Source organism: Columba livia, chromosome Z (genome assembly GCF_036013475.1).
Source record: "Columba livia isolate bColLiv1 breed racing homer chromosome Z, bColLiv1.pat.W.v2, whole genome shotgun sequence".
Lineage (NCBI taxonomy): Eukaryota > Metazoa > Chordata > Aves > Columbiformes > Columbidae > Columba > Columba livia.
Genome location: NC_088642.1, coordinates 25,950,827 through 25,978,613, shown reverse-complemented (window position 1 = coordinate 25,978,613; position 27,787 = coordinate 25,950,827). Strand labels below are relative to the sequence as shown.

General features: G+C 40.2%; 2 protein-coding genes across 2 annotated transcripts in view; both read right to left on the bottom strand.

Annotated features, from left to right (window-relative positions):
- Positions 1-25,005, bottom strand: part of ITGA1 (integrin subunit alpha 1) — a 78,779-nt gene extending 53,774 nt beyond the window's left edge. The window contains exon 1 of the mRNA XM_005500876.4: positions 24,725-25,005. Coding sequence (XP_005500933.1) covers positions 24,725-24,752 — 28 coding nt within the window. The 5' untranslated portion in view covers positions 24,753-25,005. The remainder of the gene's footprint in view (positions 1-24,724) is intronic.
- On the bottom strand, positions 10,311-16,937 carry PELO (pelota mRNA surveillance and ribosome rescue factor). Its single transcript, XM_005500875.3, has 2 exons — positions 15,844-16,937; positions 10,311-14,669 (listed from the first exon to the last, which is right to left on the bottom strand). Exons 1-2 carry the CDS (start codon positions 16,567-16,569, stop codon positions 14,238-14,240), a joined length of 1,158 nt encoding a protein of 385 aa, XP_005500932.1. The 5' UTR covers positions 16,570-16,937; the 3' UTR covers positions 10,311-14,237.
- Positions 25,006-27,787: the final 2,782 nt, after the last annotated feature.

The window sequence follows — 27,787 nt, the reverse complement described above, 5'->3', positions numbered from 1 at the left end:
TAAATATTATCAACCTCTGCCATTAGAAAACTCAGTAAGTTGAGGAAATTGATACCACTGAGCACTGGCATGTGCAAGCCTGTGCTGCTGCTCTTAGTGAGCTGGAATCAAGCCAGTAGCAGAGAACAAACTGTGTCCTTCAGTAAGTGCAGCACTGAACCTCAGCAAATAAAACCACCTGAAAGCTGGACCTTTTAGCTGCATTAACACACCACTGCATTTGGGTTTAGGGCTGGACTGAATCTAGTAGCAAAGGAAGCTTAAACATGCATCTGCTTGCAAAGACATAACTATAAAATATGCCACTTGTGAAATCATGGCTAAAACACATGCAAGTGGATTCTTTGCTAGACTGGCAAATGGGAGAATCTTCATGTTTTATTTTTTGCTATATTTGTGATAATGTCACTGCAGGATTATACAGTCTTGTCTTATGAAAGGGAGATTTAGTCACGGACATTCCAAATGGAGGAAAATACGACAGCATGGTACAATTGCCGTCTGTGAGCTCGGGGGCCACAGAGCTCTGGCCTCATTGCGGAAGGGCAAGGAGGCTGTGGTAGGAGTTCCTGCTGCATTCAGTTCTGGCTGGCTAAATATCAGTGTAGTTCAAATAAAGCTGTATATTAAAAAAAAAAAAAAAGTCTCAACTTTGAAACTTTTTCAGTATTGCTTAAATCAAGGCTTTTATTTTTCAGGGTTATAAAAGAACCTTTATATAATTTTGCCTCCAGCATTTTTTCTTTAATCTTTAACCTTTGAAGAGCAAAAAACTGACTTTTGGAATGAGACCAAATAAGTAAAAAAAGACTTTTTCTTAAAAGTAGATAAATATCCCCCAAAGACAAAGAAATATATATTTGAAAGTGGTTCCAGATTCAGAAGCCATATGGCTTTCAAAACTAATTAAATGCGTTGTACAACCCATTAAATAAAGCTTCCTTTGCTGGTTTTGTACTGAATAATTTGTACTGGAAAACAGCTCTCTAATGCAGTATAAAGCCTGAAAATACACTGAATCAATGCTTTGTAATGTGGTCCCAAATGAGTAGCACAATGTAATAGGCAAAACTTTTGTAAATACAATAGAAGAGAACAAGAATATGTGCCCCACTTGGTTGACAGTCATCAGAATAAAACTACTTTGACAAAGTTTGGAAAGTAGTGCTGCAGTCTGCACAATTCTTATCACTTTGCAGTTTCTCACAGATGGGAGAGAAAGCCTTAGAAATACACAGGCACGTATAGAAAACTTTGTGAGGTCAGCTACTAGACTTGTACAGCTGTACTGAGGCTTAGCAAATTTAGCAGCTCACTAGAAAGGAAACAACTCCTAGAAAATGTTTCTGCTGGTCTCCAGTGATCTTTTCGATATAGTTCTTCCACATAACTCAAATACAAGTCTCTAGAATCTTTGTGTTTCCCTCTAGGCTCACTCTCCTTTGCTACCAAAGACAATTTCCTCCTGAACATCCCACTGTAACTTTCGTTTGCTAACATCTAGTTGTATCTATAAGCCTGTGGGACCCTTCATCTGTTGACCTTTTTTTTTTTTTTTCCCAGATAGAAGATATTTGTAGTCATCTCAAACTTCACACAGAAAGCATGGTTAAAATGATGATATATGTCATTTTCTGAAATAATACCCAGAAGCTTAAAAGGAGCAAGAGAGTGACTTCATGCAAAGTGAATAAACAAGGACTTTTTAACCTAAAGAAGAATGTTTGCTTTGCAATACTCTCCAAAACTGCTCATGGACCTGTAGGTTTTCCTCTGCACAAAATTGCTGATAAGAAGAGTCAAGTTATGATGTTTCAGTTGGTTTTCTACAAGCTTTCTACTTGCCCAATTATGCTGAAACCCAATTTTGCAGGATGATGTCCTGCTGCTATAAGCTTCTAACTGTGTAGCCTTGTCAAAACCAGAAAACGTGAATCATAACAGACACACACACACAAAACCCCCTGCCATCTATCTGATCAGTCTAGACTTCATCAGTCTGCTCCATCAGACTTCAAATCACTACTCTACAAAGTGACCCATAAGGACAAAATTCCTTTTGAACATTCTGGGAAATGTGGTAATCTGAGAACCGATGATGCAAAAAATGACCCCTATCTGAAAACTCATGTTACTATCTCCCTACCAGGACAAATGACTATTTTTTTCCTTTTTTTTTTCCTTCCTGACTTCATATCATTATTTGTTAATTTTTCCCCCTCAGTTGCTTTCAGGGACTGTTGGGTAATTTTTCTCAAAGATCGGCAGTCCTAAGCTTAATATCAGAGTGAAAACGCTTTGGTGGCAAGAAAGGTTTTCTGAAAAGCAGCAACTGTTTCAATTTCTTTACTTTACAATGGCTATAAACTCCCGCCTTTCATCGCCTTATGCTGTGCATAAACATTGGCTTGCTCTCAGCTGAATCATTCAAGGCTTCAGGAAGAGAAGAAATCCTTCAAAAGAAGTATCCTGATATGACCCTATCACACCCAGCTAGCCAGGGCACCACATAACTTTAATCCAGGCTAGTTTGCTAGTACAGCAAAAACACATGTAGTCAACATGCATGCTAAAAAACAGTAATGTCCATAAAATGCATCAATATCAGTTCAGCTGTGAAAAAAGAAACTGTGTTACGTACAATGGAAAGGAAAAAACTGAAAATTACAAATATGTTTTCCTTTAGAGTCCCATACAACTCTGCTATGCAATGATTAGGTGGATAGCGGAGAGAAACCCAAAAGCAGGCAGAGAGTTTGACCAAACAAAAATTCCAGAGCCAAGTGATGATGGACACACTTCAGAATTAAATCTCAGATGTGTATATTAAAAGATAAAAAACTGACTGGCAAACTATAGCCAAGTTATACAGATAACTCTTTTCCTGTTATTTCTGCTAATGTAACATCTATGATAATTTTCATTGGAACACAACAGAACATTCATTTTCTTTATCAAACCCATCATCTAGCAGAGTAAGAGGGAACTACTATTTTACTCCAGCTTCTTATTTCATGCCTACCTAAAAAGGAATTCCATGTTTCCCTATTAAAAATACTTCAACAGGGACTTGGAATCTCTTAAACAGCTTCCTATCACAAAGACTTATTTTTCAGAAAAACTCATTATATAAAGCTAACAAGTTCAAGCAAAATTTAAACAAAAAGGATTTTTACAAAACTGAACTCCATTTAAATGGCACAGGGAGATGCTACAACAGCTCAAGATAGAAAACACAACAGTAAGTATCCTAGTAAAGTGTAGACATTTTTTTTTTGTATTTAAATAATCATACTTGCAGTTTTCTGAGAACAGAAGTGAAGAATAAGGGATGAAATCTACTATTGCTAAAAGTGAATTTTAAAAAGTTTAAAAATACTTGACATTGAACTTAGACTGAAAAAAATGAACCATTATCCAAACAATTCCTCTGTTCTATTGCAAATGTCATTTCTTTGCAATGAATTAACTGTATTTTCAATAATCTTGAGATTTTTTTTCACTTTTTCTCCTATCAGTAACCCAAAAAACTTCTACAGTGAGAATTTAGTTTATAAGAGATTGCTACAGGCAGTAATGGAAAATAAGTCACATATTTGTTGAAATGCTGGAATTCCACCATGAGTGGTCTCCAGATGCTAGCGCTCTCACACCACGAGGTCAGATGGAAGGGCCTCTTCATCCCCAATGGCATGGCAGAGAAACGCCGCAGGTAACACCGGTTCTGTCCTGCAGGAGCATGGGGCAGCAGGCACTGCCTTTCTGCACTGATCAGCTCTGCCCTGTTCACCAGCAAAATCCTGAGCCTGTCTCAAGCACCCACCAGCATGTGCAAACACAGTATCTGCTCTCTACCAAGACATACAGAGCTCACTGCTAAAACAGCAGATAATCCTCAGCCAGTACATTTCCTTACTAGTCTCTAACTATGAATTGTTAACCATGATGAGAAATCTTTTCTTGCACTGGACGGTTTAAAGAATATGGTTCTGTGATAAGACGGATTTTACATTTTTAACTGAGAAATCCAAGCAGACAAAAACATGGGACTGCAAGTGACCACAGTGGTCGTGAAATCCAGTCTTCCATGAACATAAACAACCATAAAATCACTGCCTAAATCTAGAAAAAGCAACAAAAAACACCATCACATACACCTCACAAAAGACTAGGTACTCTAAGAAAAACTGAAAATCAGCAAACGAAAGGCTTGTTCATTTGGAGCAAAAAACCCCACAAGAACATCTAGTATTGCACTAGGCAATTCATAGGCTGCTGCTACACGTATTTATTAAGCAGTTTTATTTATCTTCTTGCCTAAGGCAATCACAAGGACTTTCACAGGCTTGCCCATTTTATATTAGTAGCTAATTTCCTGTCTACCTGTGAAGTGAACATAATTTACAGACAACGGACAAAACCAAACTCTCTGTAAAGGCATTTATGTACCAGTAAGTCAGGAAGTGGCATATGGTGTTCATCTGAGATCATCAGAAAAACTGATAAAGCCAAAATACGAACTTCACACCAGCATTGTTCAGCTGAAATGAGAATGAAAGATACCGTCCAGTGTATGTTAGAAATTTATTCCCTGAAATAATAATCTGTGACATGTTTGAAGTGGAATATGATCAACATCAGTGCCTCTAGCACTGTCCTTTCACAGTGAAGTCTAGCAAATCAAGTAATTCTAAAAATTGCAGTAGAAGTTTATGCAGGTTTAATATATTTTATGTGGTATATTTCTATAGTCAAGATAGTAATGATACTGTTTTTCAATTTAAAAGTTAATAAATTCTCCAAAAGCCAGTATATCATCATGAATTATCAATATTGAATAGCAATGTGCTGAAAACTTTAGCATAGTAATATGCATCATTAATCATATCCACTAATTTTTAAAGACTAAGACACTTAAATACCAGTAAAAGCATGAGCACCTCTTCTGCTATACTGCTGGTTAGGGATTGTAAAGGTAAACCAGTTGAAAGCACTCTGTGATTAATCCCAGGTCTTTTTACTGCAAATGTTCTTTTTTACTGGTCAATAAACAATTCAGGGAAATTTGGAACTAGCCGTGAAGAGATTGTAAGGGGAAAGTTTGTGCCTCCCCCAAAATTAAGCTGGACTCTAAAGGTAGAAAAACATCCTGTTTTTTTAGATGCAGTTTGAGATAGAGCTTTCTACATGAATTCCTGGTGCTAATAACTTACATTTCCCACCCACAGCATATGAAGTACACCCATGATTTTAAGATATTTGTCCAGCCCAGTCCTATTCAGAAAGTCTTCTGATGTTGCCAAGAGTTCCATAAAGAATTGTTAGTCTTTCTTTCAAACGTACCATCAACTTCACAAAAGTACCACGGAAGCTTAATAGTGAGGAAATTGTATGTTCTTGTGTAGATGCCACTTGCCTAGGCTAAATTAAGGTTAAATTAAAAAGTGAAGTTAATTTGCAAAGTTAAGGTCAGTTTTGGTGTTAAGAGTGACTCAGTCTTCTAAAAGTCAGTGGGAGCTGCAAGAGTTTAAAAAGGCACATAAGAGTTTTGTGCCACCACCTTATATCCCACAGCACTCTTTTTGCAAATACGTGCTGCCTTATCATGGATTTAACATCAGCTTTATGCAAGTAACACCTCAGCAGAGGTGTTTCAGCAGCAGAGAGTGGCAACGCATCACTTCCAGCTTTTCCTTTCAGCCCAGCTGTGCTGATGCTGTGCTCTGTTTTTATCTTCTTTGGTCTATAGCTCTTTGGATACCTCAGTTACCTTTGTCTGAAACAAACTTTTCTAAGCTGTGACAATATACACAAAGGACTGACTCAAAGCAGCTTCAGAATCGTTTGAGAAAACATGCTTTCTAAAGGAAATACTTACAATGATCAACGACTTGAGTTTGATGCCTGTTTACAAACAAAATGCTCAAAAAAATACTATTTAATAGATCTTTAAAGCTACTAGAGGACATTAAACTGGCAGATATCGAAGGGAAAGTACTCATTAAACCCATAGCAAGCACCTAATATAGGTATCCTTGCACTGTCAGCTCAGACAGCTAATCCCTGTCTGACACAATGTCAGTATTGTGGTGCAATCTGGCGTGTCTGTTGAGACGTACCGAGACCATATGCACAAAGAATTGGATTGTCATAACCGGGGCAATACAATGTTCTAACGTAACAACAGCAAGCGCTTTGCTCCTCTTCAGCGCATAGGCTACCGGACTGCTGAATTGGTTCCTATCTATTGCTGGCAATGACATATTTTTCAGGATAAACAAATTCCATATTAAAGTGACCTCTTGCTCTGATTTTTCTGAGTGGAAGGCTGTTCCAGCTTCTCATTTTTCCAGTAGCAGCAACTTTCTGCTCTCCAACATACATTCATTTCGTGCCAGTTCTTATGTCAAAATAGAAGTGCTTAAGCTAGGGAACAAAGAAGTTTTGAAAGGGTTCTAAAAGTAAAAGTGAAAACTTCAGTTTCAAAATACTGCTGCCTAGACCCCCAAACAGTTTTCAGCGACAATTTCAATAATGTCCCCTAAAAAAACAAAACCAAAAAACAAAACCCCACACTATTACAAATTTTTATAACCTATTAGGCTTGAAAGACAAGTCTTCAAAATTAGGGAAGGTTAGATCCGCAGTTGTCAGCATTAATTGTCAACATTTATTTTGTTATTTCTGAATATTTAATAGGACTTTTGTCTCATAATAAAAATACACAGGACCATGCAAGTAGACTTGAATAAAACACACGCAGACAGCTTGCAACTGCCTACGCAATCATAAATCTGTTGTTTACGAAAATCACAATGCTTGACTGCTTATTAATAGATATTCAATAACTGATTTCTGAGGCTTTCAAGAGAAAAAGTCTAAAAACTTACCATTTGAATGACTTGAATTACTAGTCTGGTTATCTTAAAAAACAATGCTTTAGCTGAAACAATCTGAAACATTGTTTAAAAAATCCAACAAACCTTTTAATTTTTTTTTTTTTTCTGGCTTTCTTGTACTGTTTCTTCTCACTAAGCACCCCCTCAAAAACTCTGGAAAGTTTATTTAAATTGGCTTCTGTTATTGGCATTTTTTTTTAATGTCTGATTAGAAAATTTTCCTTTGGTTTTCTTTTTGTTTCTCAAAGCACTACATATTAGTTCTGTAAAAGAAAGCTTTTTCAGACAGGTATGAAAGGAAAACAAAGTCTTTCACAATCCTCAGATAGAGCAAAGGCTCCATGTGTGACTCTTGGGTAGCAGGCTTGTCAGAAATCAGTTACTCCACAGTGACAGGATTAGCAAGGTCTCAGTATTTTAAGTGTCAGCCTTGAGGCTCCTCTCCCTTGGGCACAAACTTAATCACATCAGCTGGCATCTTACCCTCAACTGAGAACAGGCTGTTAGAACCGAGTACAGGTATTTCAAACACCAAGTGTAGTTCTCTTTGGAGAAGAAGACTTGTGTCCAACACAGCATCTCATATTTTCCATCAAGCCATAGCTTTTCACCTTTTCAGCTTTCCTCATGGCTCTGGAACTTGGAAAAGATCCCTCATGAGGCAGCTGCTCCTTCTCCACCTCTCACTGCTGCTGTGCCAGCAGCTCCCAGGTACAGCCCTGTGGTGAGGGCAGCCGCTGCCCCAGAGGCACAGCTGTCCTGGCAGACAGATGATCTCCCAGCTTCAGGAAGTCCATTTCAGCTTCACCTTAGCCACCCTAACACAGACCTGCAATGTCCGCTCGGAAAAGGAAAAAATTGTGAGGGATAAAACAGTTTTCTTTACCAAAGGCAGTGGAAGTGTTTTACGGCCACTATTCAGGTAAGATAAACAAATGCAAATAAATGATTTATGTCACACCTGAACTAAAATAATTATGCACTTGAAGGCACAAGGCTGAATGCTACATGTTAAAGAAAAGGCAATTGTCTTCAGCAAAACCTGCCACAGTTTTCAGAGCTTCAGAAACTGTGGAAGGAGATGTTCACGAGCATTCAACATCAACTATCAGACCGCCTACATGTTGCACTTGCTACCAACCTCCACCTACTATAAACAAATCTCGAAGCCTGAAAAAACTATCAAGTCTGCAACCTGAGTAATTCCTTCAGCTGCCAAAGCAACTACAAGCTAAGAGTCAAGTTGGCTTTCTTTTTTACATGAAGATACCACATTATTTGAGGGCAATGCGTCTTTACACACACACACACACACGTGTGTATCTTTACATACATACTGTGTTTAATTTATTTGTTCTGAAGTAGTTTCAGTAAAAAGTCAGCTAAAAACATTTGTTCTAAGTAACATAAATGTCTAAGGGTTTGTATCAAGGCTACATAGGAAATAATAATCCTGTTTTCAAAAGTAGATTGGCTTGGCTGCTTCCAGGTCCAAAACGTTTTTGATACATGGAACCTTGCTCAGGACTTTTTTTTTCTGAAACATGACGACTACAGCTGGAGTGTATTAGGTAGGAACAGTCACAGCTTTCAATCACTTTCCTGTTCCATTCGGATCAGAAATCTGAAAATTGTCTCCCACATCCCAAAAGATACTACACCAGCTGTGGTTTAGCTATCTTGGACAAAATATTAAAATATTTATCGGCTTATACAATGTGGAATAGTACTTACCAAAGACACTGACAGAAAAGGGAGCATGTTTAGCCTAGTGTTAACAATGAAACAGAAAACTTAAGCTTCAGTATCTTCTGTCCCATATGACTCCTTAAACCCCTAGACTCTTTTTGCTATTCTAGGCTTGGATTTGATTATAAATTCCATTTTTGACCAGAGTGAAAACTTCCCATCAAGTCTGGAATGTACATTTCTAAAAAGAAGGACTAGTTTCAACTAATTAAAATTCTGTAATGGAACAGCTATTTTGTCAGAGGATTAATGATCAGATCTAAGTTGACTTCTAAATAATTATTAAAACAGTATGACAGTAATTATGTTAGCTGTGAATGTATCATTTCCCAAAAAGAGGGCAATAAATTAGAGATTGATATAGCAAAATCTGACGAGATCTGGCATTGCTTTAAAGCTGCTGCTTTGTGTTGCATTTCCCAGAAGACACTGACTTGGAAGCAAGTGCTGCTCCAATACGAGCTCCCCTCCGTTTCTTGTATAACCCTCAAGTGGGACAAGAGGAAGAATTATTTTCAGACAACAGAATAAACAAATATGATTTCAGAGACCTTTTCCTCACACTCTGTTTTAGGCTAAGACACCTTAGCACACAAATGTTTCACATAAAAGCTATACTGCATTTCTAAAACAGTCAAGTTGAGAAGTTTGCAGAGAATATGCACTACAGTTTGGTTGTTAAGACTGGAGACATTGATGTCCTTTATATTCTGTACCATTCAAGCAGTTATTCTCAAATAGAAGTCAATGCCCTACTTGAGTCAAGCACAAAAAATCTGGCAGGACTAAACATTGCACTTATTAAGCAATTCTTTGGGCAACTGTCACACACCAAGCTCCACAGCCTATGTTTACTCTTTCCACTGCTGAAAAATCCCAGGCTTAACCCATGTCAGAGCCTGAATTAAGAATTATAATAATCACAAGACGCAAATAGTTAGGCATTTTCTTAACTCTAAATTAGCAGAATAGTGAGTATGCAAAATACTATTTTCCTATGCAAAATCTGAATACAATGGGATCTAAAAGCAAGCTGTGGTTGTTGTAGGAGAAACAGAGATATTGCAAAATAATAAACAGCAATGCCATATTTCTCTCATGTTCCCACCATCTCCTAAGTCAAACCAAAACTGGGAAATCTTAAGTTTTAAGGGCACTAAAACTTTTGTCATTCATTTTGTAACAAGTTGCAGGTGTATATTTAATGAGAACTGAGAAGGGAATGACTCCCAGACATGTATCATTCCTCACAGTAGCACAGCTTGAAGAAACTTCTTTTTTATTTAACAGTCATCAGCCTGAACTACCTCAGTTGCACTTAGCTGTACATCTTAGGAACTTCATTCTAAACCAAACATTTTAACTTAAAACAACAACAACAAACAAAAACCACACCAAAACCAGCCTGATACAAGCAACTGATATATCACAGAGCAAGAAAAAAAAATCAAGTCTGAAGTTTTACCATATCTAAAAAATACAAAAACGAGCAGCTTTCTGAAGTAATTCCTTTATTCTTTTGTTATTAGGTGTCTTGTGGGAATGCCAATTTTGAGCTATAAATGAGGATTCCTAATTGCAGTCCTTCTAATTGCAATTTCACATTTTAAAAATTGGTTTCTGAGATCTTTCGCAGAAGCAACAGACCACACACTGCACAAATGTGGTTCATGAACATTTATTAACATTATGAGAACATGCTTTTTTTCCTGCAAAACTAGACATTTATTACTTTACAAAACAGGCCTGTTTTCTTTAAAAATAGAGATATGAAAATCTGAGAGAAAAGTGAATGGACAGGGTGACTAAAAGAGATCACATGCACATGATTACACCTTCTATCCCCACTTTGCCTTTATGAAATTGAGCACATCTTCTGGATGGATCACGCAGCTTCCAGAAAGAAATTACAGAGGCTCAAAGTATTAATCAGTCAAAGGTAGCTATAATATACCTTCACAAAAACCCTGCAAACCATGGTCAGCAACTCAAAAGTTAAACTAAGATATTTTCAAAGGGTAAGACACTTTTAATATTCAGTGCTACTTAACCTTAGAGAGAATAGTAGCATATGAAAATTATTTCAGACATTTACATGACTTTAAAAACATCACGCTTGTTGGATAGCAAATGAAGATGAAGAGCTATGGTCTCTTGTTACACTGATGGTCAGATCATTTGTTCCCAGTATTTTACTCACATAGTGTACAAGGATGAAGACAGGAAGAGGGAGATGAGGAATTCCGTAGGTCAAATACTGTTAAATGGTTTACAGCTTCACTGAAAGGCTGTCTTTTATTTTGCTTTACAACTAGCAGGATTATTTTGTCTCTTGCTGGTGGTGGCTTCATATTTTGCACCAAACTTTATTTGCTAAACAATCACAAAAAAATTATATAATAATAACTGGATTTAAATGGCAAAAGTGACAGAACTAACAAACTGAAGTCTGCTCCAAAGTAAGAGTTTGCAAGTGAGGTTTTATGACCTAAATTAATGAATCTATTTGAATCTCTAAAGAGCACAGCAGGATTCAGGATCAAGCTGATTTCATGATACTTTTAAAAACATTCTTCCTACCAAATGTAACAAATATTAAGAAGTCCTACAGTGTGTATTAATTTATTTTGAAAACTGGAAAATTGGAAGATAAAACATGCTACTGATTCACAGAATTATGTCAGACCATTATCAGAAACTAAACTGAAACACTGTTCAAAATTACTAAATACTTCATGGTGCATGAGAACAATTTTCATACTGCAGACAGTTTTTATCTCATGTATGTTTAGTTCCAAAGAGAAGATAAAAAAAAAATTCCCATGGCTCTAGCACTTACTTATTCATTTGATCTGCAGATGACATGCATCTTCTGTGTACTATCCGCACACAGACATTAAAGTCTGTGTTAAGCAAGCATCTTTCTCAACACGGACTTTTCAACAATTCAAAATTTCTTTAAATATAGAAGATACCAGCAACCCTGGAACTTTGCCAGGTCAAGCATCTGCAACTACTGAACGCAGTCTACTTTCAATACCAAGCCCTTAAGCTGTTTCCTGAAACAGGATGCATTTGTCTACATAGTGATTGTATATTTATTTTACGACAAAAATGCTTACCAAAAAAAAAATTAAAAAATCGTATCTTTCCATGCTGTGGGTAACTAGATGCGTATTTCTTTCAGACTTAATGCCATGACAGCAATAACTAAAAAAAAGAAAAATACTAAAAAATGGTAAAGTCTGTGTAGAATTTTCATTCTAAGTATAAATAATTCAAAGAATAACTATGAACATATTTTCTTACCAGATGTTTGCTTTTATACCTTAAAAATCCAAATAAGCAGCAAAATAGCTGCTTCTTTTCCTTGGTGATACACTAACACAAGCACGAAACATAGACTTGCAGAATTGCCAATTTAATCTTCTTATAGTACAGAATAAAAACTCTTCATAATTTCTTGTTCAAAATGGAATAATTGGAATCAATTTGGTCTAATAATATAGAAAACCCTCCCACAAACAAGGAACAGTTTGTTTTATCTCTCAGTTTGCTGAGAATTAAACTAAGTGGTGTACTACAATTTTGCATGTATCACTTATGTACAACTGCAACAAACTGGCATTACTTATAAGAACTAAAATACAAATATACCAGCTTATCTTAAAGAAATTAACGACATTGTTTAGACATTATGAGCCTGTTTAAAGCCTGAATTTGCAGCATATAAGTGACACTTATTGAAGGTCAGAGTCTTCTGCTTGTTTCATATGTTCCTTACATTTAACTCCATATATGGCAGAAATCAGGGTGCTGTGTAGCTGGAAAGGTATATAATAATCTTTGGCACAATTTTAAAAGAAAAAAAAAAAAAGAAGTTCTAATTTAACCAGTCCTAACTATTGAAGGAAGTTTACCTCAGCATTCTGTAACTTATGGCACTCAACACCACTCAAGACAAAAATGCTCAAATAACATAGTTTATCTGTGCAATGTGACTCTAAACAATTGTCTTAATGAGCTTGTCTTCAGTGAGAGAAGAATTAGTGTTAATACAGTACGGTTCTAACGTAAGTTCTGTTCATACATTCCTTAGGCTGTTTGGATGATGGGAAAAGGGGAGATGGCTTTTTAAATCAACTTCTCAATCAAGTTTAGGCTGATGATTCAGCTAGCAGTAGATAATATCAAATTCATAGATCTGGCATCCATCAACATATGTTAGTACCATTAAAAATGCTTTTGCTAAAATTATACTACTCAGACTAAACGCTTTGGTGTTTTTATTTTTAATATTCCACTGTTATGTGCCTTTCTGTATTTCAGAAGTCTTCTACAGCTTTCTTAAATAAAATTTATCTTCAGCAAGTCTCTCTTGTTCCCCCCCCATCACATTAAAAAAAAAAAGGAATGCTTATTTACACGCACAACCTACACCATCAAAAATTGGTTTAAATCGAACAATCCCCTCACACGTATGTCAGAATTTGAAAGCAGTTTCTCCTTCCTCAGCTTAATATTTATTGCTCAGTGAAGAAAGAAAATAGTGGCTCTCAAAACTTGAGGCAGAGCAACTAATTGGAATAGCAATTTTTATTTTTACAGTTCTCATTATCTCAAGCTGAAGCTTGATTTAGAAATTTGTAATATTTACTTCTGTATCACAACTTATGTATTTTTTAAAGGGGTATACAAGGAGAAAAATACCAGACTATGAACTTATTTAAACTATTTGTTGTCAAAAGATTCCTTATGGAAGCCTGGGTCCTGATTTTGCAAGCCTTTTCACACATCTTCTCAAAACTGTGCGCGAAATAATCCCCATGTCAACTTATCAGAATACAGTCAATGACAAGATGCATCATACCTTGTTAGTTTTCAGGACAGTCTCACAATATAACAGCATTCAAAAAGAAACAGAAAAGGGTGCAGTGAGCTTCACAATTTGTCTCGCATCGACTATCAAATTAGGGAGGCAATGGTTAATTTAAAAGGTCTTGTTTCTGAAAGATTGCTTCAAGTGTTACTCAGAAATATTTAAGTGGTAAGACTCATAACACCACAAAAACCCCTAAGAGATGATTTTGAACTCACTCCTTTGCCATGTCATAGGAAGAATGGTGAGTTCCTAAGATCAAGCACAGTTTTGTCAGGTCTTGCATAAAGAAGCTTACATTTGTTCTGCAATACTCTTTTCAAGCATTTGGACAGAAACTGACAGTCTGACACAATTTTCTCCCTCTTAGTTTATTATCTTTTCATACATTTTCCAAAACACTAGGCTGTCAGTCTGCCTTAACGTGCAGAGTGAGCCCCTTTGGGGAGTCAAATCAGTTTCTTCTACTGCTGGAGGTCCAGGGTGTAACTTGCAAAACCAGTCACCTCCAACGCACAGTACACCAATAACCATTACCATAGAACAGACATCCATTAGTGTGCTGAGCAGAGCTATATACTGTAAGAAATACTATGAAAAAATTAAATTACAAGTCACAGCACACCTGCACACTGTACTTAGGAAGGGAGGGCCTTTAATGTCATTTCAACATGACTTGGAAAAGAAACTGTGGAATGAAGTCACCGTTATCAATCCTCTTCAGAGCTAGATTCGTCTTCCTGGTCAGAGAGCTCAGCAACAGGAAAGCGCAGGATGGCTGCCACTCCTGTCAGTTGGCCAAGCTGCTCTCCAGACACATGCAGGCTGGAGAAAATGCGTACTGTGCCCATGTTCTCCCGTACACTATCTACCAACTTAACATATCGGGCACGTGTAGCCACATCCTGGTGCCGGAAAAGCTCATCGCTGATCAGCAAGGTATCAATGGCCATGGCTTCATTGGCCTTCTCTACATGCTTCAGACCATAAAAAGCCCGGTCAGGCTCATGCTGCAGCATTTTGTAGAAGTCATCTAAGGCTTTGACCTCACCAGCTGCCTTAGTGTCAGAGAGACGGCTAGTTACAGCTGGGTCGCAGAGGGCTTCCTTCAATGCATATTTATGTCCAGAGGACGAGTGGACCTAGAGTAAAAAAAGTCAAAGGTTTGCATTTTTTTAAATAAAAAGGACCACCTTCTTGATTACCCAATCACAAACAGCTTCCACTATACACAATACTTATCTTCATAATTATTCAAGGGAGTTCTCTCTTTTTTGAAACGTACGTGATTCTTTTCTTAAAGGTTCCCTCCTGCAACCCAAAGCCTATACCAAATCCCTTAAACTGTACTTTAAGAAGTGGAAGAAAGCTGTTTTTCTTATTCAAAGACTGGGTTAGACATGCAAGTTGTTGCAGACAGTCCCCAAAGAGGGCCACTTGAAACTACTAAGAAACTAAGATTTAAGCCTCTCCCTTTTAAAGCATTCAAGAAGAGAAGACCTCTTAAGACTGCAGCCATACAGTGCAAAAGTGCCGAGTCTTGCACAACGGCATAGTTTCCATGCTTGAAAAGCTGTGAAGTACATTAAAACTCTTCACACTATCACTTTGCTAAAATGCAAAGGAGGGCTTCTTGATGCAATGTGTCTCTTAAACTTTGTGATCATCAAGTATTGGGACATATTTCCCCCTGCCACGCTCCAGCCTTTTGCAAGTATGGATTACAGGTCTGCTCCAATGAAAGAAATATACAAGTGTCCTTATGAAAAGGAAAGTTTATTTTACGCTCAGAGATTGGTTGTTTCAGTGAAAGGCGAAAAAAACCCCACTCAATCAACTAGATAACTAAGGAATAGGAAAAAACACTATGGTCTGCATCACCTTTAACTATGTAGTACAAAACTAATAACAAAATTAACTAACCTATACCACATCCAAGTGCTTTTTTAAAAAAAGCTTTAGAAAGCTGTTATTAAATATGTATGCTATCTAGTATCATAGATTACAGTTAAACCATTTTCCAACTTGTGCTTCAGTCTTAATTAAATATGAAATACGTTTTTATAGAAAGTTTGAAATATTTCATACTTTCTCTATTCCACGTTAAGGTAACGTAGGAAGGAACCATCCCTGTATCTTGCATAAGTACCTTATAGTTTGGGAAGCGTGAGAATAATTACCTTATGATGCTCAGACGGAAATTTGTTTTCTCTAATAAGCGAATTATTTCCCATCACCCTTGGCAACTATCTTTCATCATCACAGACAGCTCTTAAGCCTCTTTTTACCCACTCTGGAGACTGTTTAGTTCCTTACCTGTAGGAATTTGGACCTGTTCTCCAGAAGCAGCTTATTGTCAGTCTTGACCGCCTGCTGGAACATGTAGTCGCAGAACTGCTCCCGTACGAAGCCTGGGCTAGCCACCAGTACACACTTCACCACCTCAAAGTTGATATGCCGCTGGATGGCTTGTACCACCTGCTCATAAAATCTCTCCAGGGCCCGGTCATGCTGACTGCAGTTCCCTTTCCGCTTGCGGGGGATGTTCACCTCCACCTTGGCACGGGTAAGCGTCATGCTTGGAGTGACCAAGCAGACGTGAGCCAGCCCTTCCTGCATGACCACGGCTGCCACATCGGCACTCCAGGCCGGGTCACAGGCCTGCTCGATGCGCTCCAGCACCACGCTGTCCCACTGCTTCTTGGCCAGCGTGAACTGCCGGTTGGGCTCCAGCTCGATGGTATGGTAGGCCCCCATCTTGACGTACTCATTCTCTTGGATGTTAGTGCCCTTCACTCTCAGCTGGCAGGCCTGTGAGTCGAAGTCGATGGCCTCCACGCAGAGGGTGAGGGTAGTGCGGATGCGGTTGCTGCCCACGCTGCCCGTGGCCGATTCGGTCTGCACTTTCCGGATGGTGGAGGCCCGCAGGCTGTCACCCACCTGCAGCAGATTGTAGGTATGCCACATGTCCTCGGGCTCCTCGGGGATCAGCGTCACCTGCCCCGCATTGTCCTTCTCCAGGTCTTTCCTCACCAGCTTCATCCTGGTAGTTCCTTGTGCCTCCCCCGGCCTCCCCGCAGACGCACCTGCAGACCTGTCTCGGGAGGCCTGGCGGCGGGAGCTGGCGGGCGCCGGGAGCCGGCGGGCGGCGGGACCCGCGCACGGACAGCCTACCGCGGGCCGCGATGAACGGCCTATCGCGATGAACGGCCTATCCCGATCACCGGCCTGCCCCGGGCCTGCGGCAGATTCTGCTCTACTCCTCAGGCGCGGGCGCCACTCCGAGCACTCTGGGCCGGCTCTTCGCCCCACTCAGCACGCATGCGCAGCGCACGGCGGGTCCTGAAAGGCGCCGGCCTCACACGCACCTCCCCAGCGCCCGTTCGCCTCCGCGCCCCAGGCGCGTGCACGCTTCCGCGTCCGCATCAAGCGCTGGCGCACGCTCGGGGCAGGGCGGATTTCCGCTGCGGGGCGGTGCGGCGCCCTGCCGCCTCCGCAAGCCCGGGCCGCGCGGGGCCGGAGGTCGCCAGAGGAAGGCTTTCTCGGGGGAACTGGGCGGCAGCCGCAACGTTTCTGTGAGGCGGGAGAGGGCTGTAAAGCCGTGTGTCTCCCCGGTGCTGCCTGTTCGTGAGCGAGCAGTGAGGGGGTCGGGGCCCGCGGGCCGCGTTTGCCCTGCCCCTCTAGCTGCTTATAGTGGTTTCCAAAGGCCTCTGACACAGCCCTTCACGTTTGAGAAGAGGAAAACAAACAACAGAACCTAAGTGGTTGTGGGAGGTTATGGTTACAGATGGAGAAGGAGATGACACAGGTGTGGGTCGGCGGCTTTCTGGGTGCTGTGGGACAAGCCGCGGTACCTCAGACGGGGAGCGCAGCTGCTGGGGCCTGAGGAGGCGGCGGGTCGGGCAGCCGCCACTGAGCGAAATGGAAACCAGACCCGGGCAGCATCGGAACCTCAACTGTTACTTTGACGTTGCTTTTAAACTGAACTTCAGCTTAAAAGTTTCTGGTTAAACTTTTTAAGTTACACTTCAGCCTGCCCTGAAACTTGACCTGCTTCCTGAACCTAGTAGTTAAACAGTCCCGAGGGGCTTCAGAGTCAGATAAGCATGTTTCAAATGAAGTTTGATGTTGGCAGTTTTAAGTAATATACCTTGCAAAAACCTTTTTGAATTATCGCTAGCAGAGAAAAGGCACCTGAACGATAACTAGACAGCTCAATTTGCAGCCTAGACAAATGTAACAAGCCAGAAATATTGTGAAAAAATAATGTCATTATACAAGTACTGCAGCTTATTTAGAGCTTATTTATTACTGAGAACTCCATTTCTGAGTAACTGTTGCAAATTTAGAAAGCATGAGGAAAAGAAAATTAATGGGGAACAGAAAAAGTGCTTGTGTGAAGAATGATTCAAAAGAACAAAAAAACATTTGAGAAAGTAGACAGACTGATGTGCCATGATACGCGTGTCAGGGCAATTGGAACAGATACAGTAAGTTTGGAAAGTCCACCCAGTCTGATAACTGAAAAGTGGGAGCACATCCTCTTAGAGATGACAAAGTGCGAATTTAGAACCATTAAAAACAAGTTTCTGTTTCTTTTAGATATTCAACATAAACCAAACAAAACACAAACCCAAACCACTGTGGATTATGGAATTTTCTGACTTGGAAAGGCTTTGGGGTCAAGAATTTACTAATATACAAGAATACAAGAATCATCCCATATCTCCCATTAAGGTGTACATATAAATTTCTCTCAAGATTCTAGCACTAGTCAGTTGTTGCAACAGGACACTGAACTGGGATCTGGCCCAGTAATGTCCGTTCCTTGTTTCTAAGCTTGATACTGATGTAAAAACAACTTTATCAGATATTACATAATAGGATTTATTTATAAGACCTCAGACTCTCTTCCTGTGAGTACACATGCTTAACTCTGTTAGCATGAATAGTTTCACAGAAGGAAGCTGGACCACCCAAGGGAATATAACATAAGCACACATATAAATAACTGTTTAATTTGGGCTTGTACATACTGATAATTTTGTATTAATGTTTTGTGGCTTAGGCAGAGATTGTGCTTTCAGCTGTTCTTTAGGAGTTCCTTTCACTTGTCTGTGTAAATGTTGCATGGTGAATTTTCTTCTCTATGTTTTTTGCAATTATGAAATTGCAAGGGTTGATGTCATGGTATTCTTTCAAGAAAAAATAGCTGTAGTGTGTATTTACCTACCACATTAACAGTTATTTTATTTTTTGTTCTTTTGCTGCTGTGTATTAACAAACAAGCAGCAAAAAGTTTGTAACAGTCTAATTTTTACAAGCAGCCTCACATCCCTGGAGATGTGATATATTTCAGGTAAAGATTGCGTGTTGGCATCCAGTATAAAATAGACATTCACTTCATGCAAGCAGATCCATTAAAACAACTCAAAACAAAAACAAACAAACAAACAACCCAACCCAACCCAACCCAAAGAACAAGAACCTTGAAACAAAGTTGCCACTCAACATATAAATTGATTGTTGTTGTAGAAAGAGACCTTTAGAGATGCACTGAAATCCTTTCTCAAATAGAAAAATCGTGATATTTAACACAGTTACTAACAGTGCCAAGTGGCATCTGTAAACTTCAATGATGCATCCACAATTAGCAAGACCATTATCAACTTATAAAGGAAAACATTTGCTACTGATGATGCTTTGCCTACTCTGGTAAAAAGTAAGTCCTGGATATTGTTATGTGTTTGAATATGTCAGAGAGTGAGCAACAGAAGAAAAACAACATTTCTGAAAATTTCAGAACCATATAACTAAGTTTGTACATTAGAATCATAGAAACATTTTGGTTGGAAGAGACCCTCAGTATCATCGAGTCTAACCATAACTTAACTCTAGCACTAAACCATGTCCCTAAGAATCTTGTCTAAATGCCTTTTAAACACTTCCAGGGATGGTGATTCCACCACTTTCCTGCAGAGCCTGTTCCAATGCCTGACAACCCTTTCTGTGAAGAATTTTTTCCTAATATCCAATCTAAACCTCCCCTGGAGCAACTTGAGGCCATTTCTTTTCATCCTGTTATTTGCTACTTGGGAGAAGAGACCAACACCCTCCATGCTACAACTTCCTTTCAGGTAGTTGTAGACAGTGATAAGGTCTCCCCTCAGCCTCCTTTTCTCCAGGCTAGACAGCTCCAGATCCCTCAACCCTTCCTCATCAGACTTGTGCTCGAGGCCCCTCAGCAGCTTTATCGCCCTCCTCCACACTCTCTCCAGCACCTCAATGTCCTTCTTATGATGAGGGGCCCAAAAATCGACACAGGTTCAAGGTGGAGCTTCACCAGCGCTGAGTACAGTGGCACATTCACAGAATCACAGAATCACAGAATCGACTGGGTTGGAAGAGACCTCAGAGATCATCGAGTCCAACCCTTGGTCCAACTCTAGTCTGTTTACTAGATCCTGGCACTAAGTGCCATGTCCAATCTCAGTTTAAAAACCTCCAGGGACGGCGAGTCCACTACCTCCCTGGGCAGGCCATTCCAATGCCTGATCACTCTCTCTGTAAAGAATTTCTTCCTAATATCCAGCCTAAATTTCCCCTGGTAGAGTTTAAGCCCATGCCCCCTTGTCCTATTGCTAACTGCCTGGGAGAAGAGACCAATCCCCACCTGGCTATAACTTCCCTTCAGGTAGTTATAGAGAGTGATGAGGTCACCTCTAAGCCTCCTCTTCTCTAGACTAAACAACCCCAGCTCCCTCAGCCTCTCCTCATAGGTCTTATGTTCAAGTCCCTTCACCAGTCGTGTTGCTCTTCTCTGGACCCGCTCCAGCACTTCAATGTCTTTCCTGAACTGAGGGGCCCAGAACTGAACACAATACTCCAGGTGTGGCCTCACCAATGCAGAGTACAGGGGAAGGATCACTTCCCTTGTCCTGCTGACCACGCTGTTTTTGATACAGGACAGGATACCGTTGGCCTTCTTGGCCACCTGGGCACACTGTTGGCTCATGTTGAGCTTCCTGTCAATTAGCACCCCCAGGTCCCTTTCTGTCTGACTGCTCTCCAGCCACTCTGCGCCCAGCCTGTAGCGCTGCAGGGGGTTGTTGTGACCAAAGTGCAGCACCCGGCATTTGGCCTTATTGAACTTCATCCCATTGGAATCAGCCCATTTTTCCAGTCTATCCAGATCCCTCTGCAGAGCCCTCCTGCCTTCCAGCAGGTCGACACTCCCTCCCAACTTGGTGTCATCAGCAAATTTGCTGATGATGGTCTCAATCCCCTCGTCTAAATCATCAATAAAGATGTTAAACAGGACTGGACCCAACACTGACCCCTGGGGAACACCACTAGTGACTGGCCGCCAGCTGGATGCAGCCCCATTCACCAGCACTCTCTGGGCCCGGCCCTCCAGCCAGTTCTTAACCCAGCGTAGAGTACACTTGTCCAAGCCATGGGCTACCAGCTTTTGCAAGAGTATATTATGGGAGACAGTGTCAAGGGCCTTGCTGAAGTCCAGATAGACCACATCCACAGCTTTCCCCTCATCCACCAGGTGAGTCACCTGATCATAGAAGGAGATCAGGTTGGTCAGACAGGACCTGCCCCTCCTAAACCCATGCTGGCTGGGTCTGATCGCTTGTCCATCCTGAAGGTGCTGTGTGATTCCATTCAGGATGATTCACTTCTCTAGTCCTGCTGGCCACTATTCCTGATACAAGCCAGGCTGCTGTTGGCCTTTTTGGCCATCTGGACACACTGCTGACTCATATTCAGCTGGCGGTTCATACGTTCTTAAGTTCATATTAATTTTGTTAAAGTCATGGAAAGAAATGACTTTGACCCCAGTAAAACCAAACAAGTGGATACTTCTCCATACACTTTTAACATACAAGTTCAACATCATAGAATCATAGAATGTCCTGAGTTAGAAGGGACCTACAAGGATCATTTTGTCCAACTTCTGCCTCTGCTTATGACAACGCCTAAATTCACACCATATATCTGAAGGTGTTGTCCAGTCTCTTTTTGAACACTGTCAGGCTTGGGGCAATGACACCTCCGTGGCGAGCCTGTTCCAGTGCTTCACCACCCTCTGGGTGAAGAACCGTTTCCTAATGTCCAACCTAAACCTTCCCTGGCACATCTTCCTGCCATTCCCTCGGGTTCTGTCCTTGGTTGCCAGAGAAGAGAGCAGCACCTGCCCCTCCTTCTCCCCTTGTGAGGAAGCTGTGTCTGCAATGAGATCTCCTCTTAGTCTCCTCCAGCTTAACAAACCAAGTGACTTTAGCCACTCATGACCCCAAAATTACCAACATGTGGCCCTTAAATAACATGGTCTGTTCCAGTCTTGATAAAACATTAAGTGTAGAGGCTGACAGTTCTTGCCATTTTAACTTAAAATATATATATATATATATATATAATTCCAGCAATTTGGCATCTATCTTCAGACCTTCTTAAGCACAGTACAGGACAAGGTAAAAATGATGGTAGTGTATATTCATGGGAATTTTTGAGACATGGTGGCTTTGAAAGATTATTATTTTGAAAGTGTTTGAGACACACTGCCCTACATCTTCAGGTCTTGATCAGCTGCTTCATAAAATAGTTTGTAGACAGATTTTAGACAAGGAGAGATCACGTTCATAGGAAACACACTCTCCCTCGTATTACAGCCATTTTAGCTAGAACTCATGCAAACATGTTCAAGTCCTCGGTTAAATAAGAAAACGATAACTAGAGGGAAAGAATCTCGAATACAGGGGTAAATCTGCTGAGAAATGTTGGACCTTATTGCAAGACCAAAGGAAGATAAAGATGGAAAGAGAAACTGGGGGAATTATGTTTTTTCATCCTGTATCTGTCCTGCCTTTGCAGGCTCTTTACAGAGACCACTGCATTTTCTGCATGCAGTTCTGTCTTTATGGTTGCTGGTCTTTCATATTGTAAAGATGGTATTCTTAATCAGTACCAACAAAATGATCATCACTAATGAGGAGAGAACTCCAGGAGGGAGGAGGCTATGCATAAAAATAAAAGTGAAGAAGAGTAAAAAAGTAATAGAACCCTTTGGATTTATTTCTTCTTTCCTCTTCTGTTGAAATGTAGGGCTGGAGAAAACTTCATCAGATCCCTAGTTAAAGCAATTACGCTGAGGCCAGGTGAAGTAAACCTCAGCCATTCCTCATAGGTGTCTATCCAACTTCATCAAAACTTTCAGTGAAGGAGATTATGCAAGGGTGGGTTTTTTTGGTAGACAATTCTAGGAATTCATTATCTGAAGAGTAATAATGTTGTTCTGATTATTCCCTAAGTGTTTTACACAGTGAGTTACGTTGATTTTCCCCTGTTGGACACAAACCCCCAACTATTAATCAATCTCTTTATAAACCAACAAATGCAATATAGAAAGTTGTGACTGAGTGACCTCACAAAACAAAGAAAACATTGACATTTGGAAGAACAGTCTCACTGATCATACTTTGATAAAAATATATATTTTTAAATGCTTGACACTTTGCTCTTAGTTTTCTCTCTTCTAGATAACTTGCCTAACTTATTCAGTCTTACTTCATATATTATGTTCCTAAGCCCTTATCAGGCTTGTCACTTTGCTGTGCAATTCTGCCTGTTTTTCTGCATCTGTCAGACTTCCTGTACTCAAGATTCTCAGAGGCCTCACCAATATCAAGTTAGATTAGAAAAAAAAAATCTGTATAAATACACAGACATACATGTCTGTGCACCTTCTTTATTCTAGATTGGTTTTGGCTCCTAGTGCATGACAGATTATTTGCACACCCGCCCCCACCCCCCTTCTTTTCAAGATAAAGGAGCATTTGCCTTTATTTTTATTCCACTGTAATTCTAAAACTCTTTGTCCTTATTTTTATAACATTTGACTTATTTCTGTAGCACTGATTTTCTTATTTATTTCAGACAATTTGAATTCATTTTTTGGTATCTGTAATTCCTGCTCTTATTTCCAACTGTATTGTATTTCACAGCAAGTTTATAAAACAGAAAACAACAATAACAACAACGAAAAACTAGAAAGCCCCTGACAGATCTGGATGGGACCCATCCTTGAAATGTTTTCCTACCTGACAATAAACCTTTTTGTCATTACTGGTGAATTATCTGCCAGCAGTACCATTGCAAATTTTGCAGTTCTGAAGGGAAGTTGTGGTATTCTAAATTGTTGCCACTTTACGAAGCCTCCTTGTGTGAAGGAACACAAAGCAAAGCATGTTTGGAGAATATCACCATGTAAGAAAAGTAATAAAGATATCTATGAACAAGGGCTAAATGTGGCACACCAATGTACTACATTCAGATTTTCACATTTTCCTGTATCTGTTCTTTCTTGCACAATAAGCTCAGAGTCAAGAGGGGAAAATGCTACTCTTCCCTTTTCCCCACTGGCTGCTGCCTGCGTTTTCACGACTCTTATGAAATTGATTTATTCCTTTGTACTGCCTGAGATTCACTGTGTGCTAGCTGCCAGTGCAAGAGCTGCCGGGGAGCTCAGTGTCCAAGTTTGCAAGCACATGAATTCCAGCACTGCCTTAGCCTCTTTCCCACTTCTTGGATTCCCCTGATTTAGGATCCAAAATGTTACTGCACAAGCTAGTGGGATTGTTACTGGCTATATTTTGCTAAAAGAGCGATTACATCCCTAACAATTAATGAAACCCTAAAAGGAAATATTACATATTTGATCACTGGATGAACTCATCTTGCTGAAGTTAGTTGCGTGCAGCTAGCTGCTTCCTCACTTCCCTTTTACAACTCAGAACATCTGAAAGCCAAATGGAGAGAGACAAAAAAGCTACCCTAATTAAAAAAAAGGTGCGAGGCGCATCTCTTCCCAAGCCAAACACGATTATACCATTTATTCTCTCCCATTCATCCTCATCTAGAAGCCTCACCCCACCCCCAGGGGTTTAATACTGGTTTAGGGATTAAAGTTCCCAGAGAGAAGCAAATTGAAGAAGTCCCTCATGGGCTCCAGCCGCAGCGCAGCTCCGGGCAGGGCATTGCCGGGGCAGGGGCAGCTGGAGGGACCCAGGAGGGGAAACGCAGTCTTGCGGCTGCCAGCCCCTAACAACATCACCCCCCCTCCCGCAGGGAGCACAGCTGATATCGGGACAGGGTTTTCAGAGCAAGACAGAAAGGGGGATTTCCTCACCTGTCAGCATCCAGTAGGAGGCAGCCATGCCTGGGCTCCTGCGGGCCCGGCGGCCCGGGCGGAGGCAGAGGTGGCGGGACCGGTCCTGCTGCCGACGCGCCCGTCGGTGCTGCGCTGCCAGCGGGCTTCAGCGCTCTGCACCGCCCGTCCGCCGTGCAGCCGAGTTAGGCATTTCCTGTTTGTTATTCAGTCTTTACGTTGTTTCTTCGCATCGAGAGGAATTTAGCTTCCTCCCCCTGCACACAACTTTCCTCCCACCCACCCCTCAAAGACCTCTGAGCTTTGGAAACCTCTCCGTAGAACTCGCCCAGCGCTAAGATGTACAAATAAAGCCAAATCTTCCCCCCCTCAAACCTCCGGCTGCAGCCGTCGGAAAGCACAGTAGACCTTAAAGGGACATCTGCCCGCTCATAATTAATTAGCTGGTGTCTCCCGCTGGCCAGCCCCCCTCCCAGTAGGGTACGAAAGAGCTGGGCGTGCTCCTCGGCCACCTCTCTCGCCCTTCTCAGCAGGAGAAACACATCGTTGAGGTAGGGGGTGTATTTGGCTGGTCAAGTTTAATTTCCCTTACATCACCCCTTAAAAACGCACTCTACGGTCGGTCATTTGTCTGCAGGAGGAAGCCAGCCACCCCCTCCTCATTCTCAGCGGCTCTGGGCACGCAGTAACTCTTGAGACAGTGGGCGATTTCCTCGAGACTTTCCATCTCTCTGTACTTTGCTGCGTAGAGAAAATACCGTATAACTGCCTTTGCCCTCACCTACCGAACATTGCATGGCATCCCTTCCCCCACTTTCTCTGCTCCTGAATGACTTCACTAATAAATCACTGAATAAATTGCAAAGGTAATAATCAGCCAGATTCAAGCCTGTGAGTAGGGATTTGCAGGGTTCGTTAAACACTCGGTAAAAGGGCAGTTTGCAGGACTTTTGTGTTTACCAGAGGGATGCTCAGGCAGAATGACATTCCTTCAGCAGTGCATGAGTTTTTGCATTGGATCTGGTAAAAAAAAAAAAAAAAAAAAAATTTGCTATTTATAAAACACGAGAGCCCATGGTCCCTCAAGAAAGAAAAAGAAAAAATACTGTACAAGGATCTAGAGATCTTGATGCTACTAGAAAAATTCCCCATTTTTTCTTTGAATTGGAGCAAAGAATTTGCTAAATAAATGGAAGCTGGTGGAATTTTTCTAAGTTCCTCTGAGGCTAATAAATTACAGCTGTTAATATCACTATAGTAATTAAGTACGTCTTCCAACTTATGTCTCGATTTTATGGTAACACTTTGGGCGCACCTTTACTTGTAGATCTGTGGAGATTTTACAGATTACTGCACAATTTCAAAACTGGGTTTAAGAGCAAAGGTCCTCATTCAGTAATAATTTCTGCATAAGTTGCCTTTACACATTAGAGAATATATTTAATTACTATAGTGGGACTAGTTGAAGTTGATGAAATCAAACACGTCTAACTTGTAATTTCTTTTTTTTTTTTTTTTGCAAGTGAGTTGTGTTACTACCGCCAGTTTACCCCAGTTGCAAAGGTGGCAATAACTTCCTGGATTTTTAAATTTTATTTTATTTATTTTTTTTTTTAACCAAACACTTTGTATTCCCTTTGTGTCACTATACTTTGACTAAATGCACATGGAGGAGTTGAGCTTGCTTTCAAATCATAGAGAAGGATTTATTTCTGTGGTACAATTAACTACTTCTGAAACTACTTCTTCTGAGGAAGAAACAGGGAAGCCAAAGACTTTCACGTGGATTAAAATAATCAGTTCAAACCTGTTTGAAGTATATGTGATATTTGGTATATGTGCGGGGAATGTACATCCTATGGGGAATAAGACTTCTTGAGAATAAAAGAAACATTCCTGATTAAGAGTTATTCCTAATTTATTCCAAATTATTGTTAGTATTATTGTTTTTAATTTTCTTTCTGTGGTAGTGTTCAATGCATTTTGCATCAGGCAATGCCAAATGGAAGATACTATAAAATATGAACTGCTGGACTGAGCTACTATTTCTTACTAGTTTGCACACATTCAAAAAAGTAAACTACATTGCAGACTTACAGACCGTTATTTAGTTTGGAATACCAAAGCTTTTCAGAAAAAAACAGACTCCTATTGCCTGTAGAACAGCTGCTGCATCTTTTCACAGGGTTTGTTGCTTTGGGTGCATTCATTCAGGCAACTGTTCATAGCATATTGCTAAAGGCTTTTCTTGGTGTTTAAAGTTTTATACATTAGTAGTAAGCAACACACATATTTTAAGAAGGAATCTCTAGATAAGGTGTGCTCGGGCCCAGAAGTAAGATATTACATAATTGTGATCCCTGCATTAAAAATATTATTAGTTTCTGTGGATTGTACTAGTATAGAAAACCAGTACCTTTAATGATGAATAAAGCAAAAGAGTCAAATTCGTTTGAAGAATATGATGGTTTTGTATATTGTTTATGCCTTTCTAAAGTGTCACAGGATGCTCAGGAAGGATTTTTTATCTAGTGCCATAAATTAAACATTATTTTTCATTTTGAACTCTGCTTCCTAATTCAGTTTCAACAAAGTATTTTAGAACATGCATTATAGAATAAGTACACTAGTAGTTATATGGAATCTGATGGAAGCATTTGTGATTAAATATTAAAGACTTTGAAAGATTAGATTTTGAAAGGACAACAAAAATTAAAAATATCAGGAAGACCCAATTCTTCTCACTTTAGGTGTGTGTTATTCCTGCAAAACCAGCAGAAATGTGTTTGTCTCAAGGGTGAGGGGTGAAGGAACAGGACCTAAAGCTTTTCAAATAATTTGAAATGCAGGCAGTCTTCTAAATAATGTGACTATAATGTGCATAGCACTAATCTTTCATGGAAATTATTACTCCATTCCTATAGATGATATGAGCAATTTTAATTTATTTTGATTGTTAGGTAAAAAGGATCTCTAACCTGGAGCACAAGAGAGAAATGAGTAATGCAAGACTTTAACTTCAAATAGCCAGAAGCATGCCCAACTTATTTCCATTAAAGGAATAGTATGACAACATCAATAATT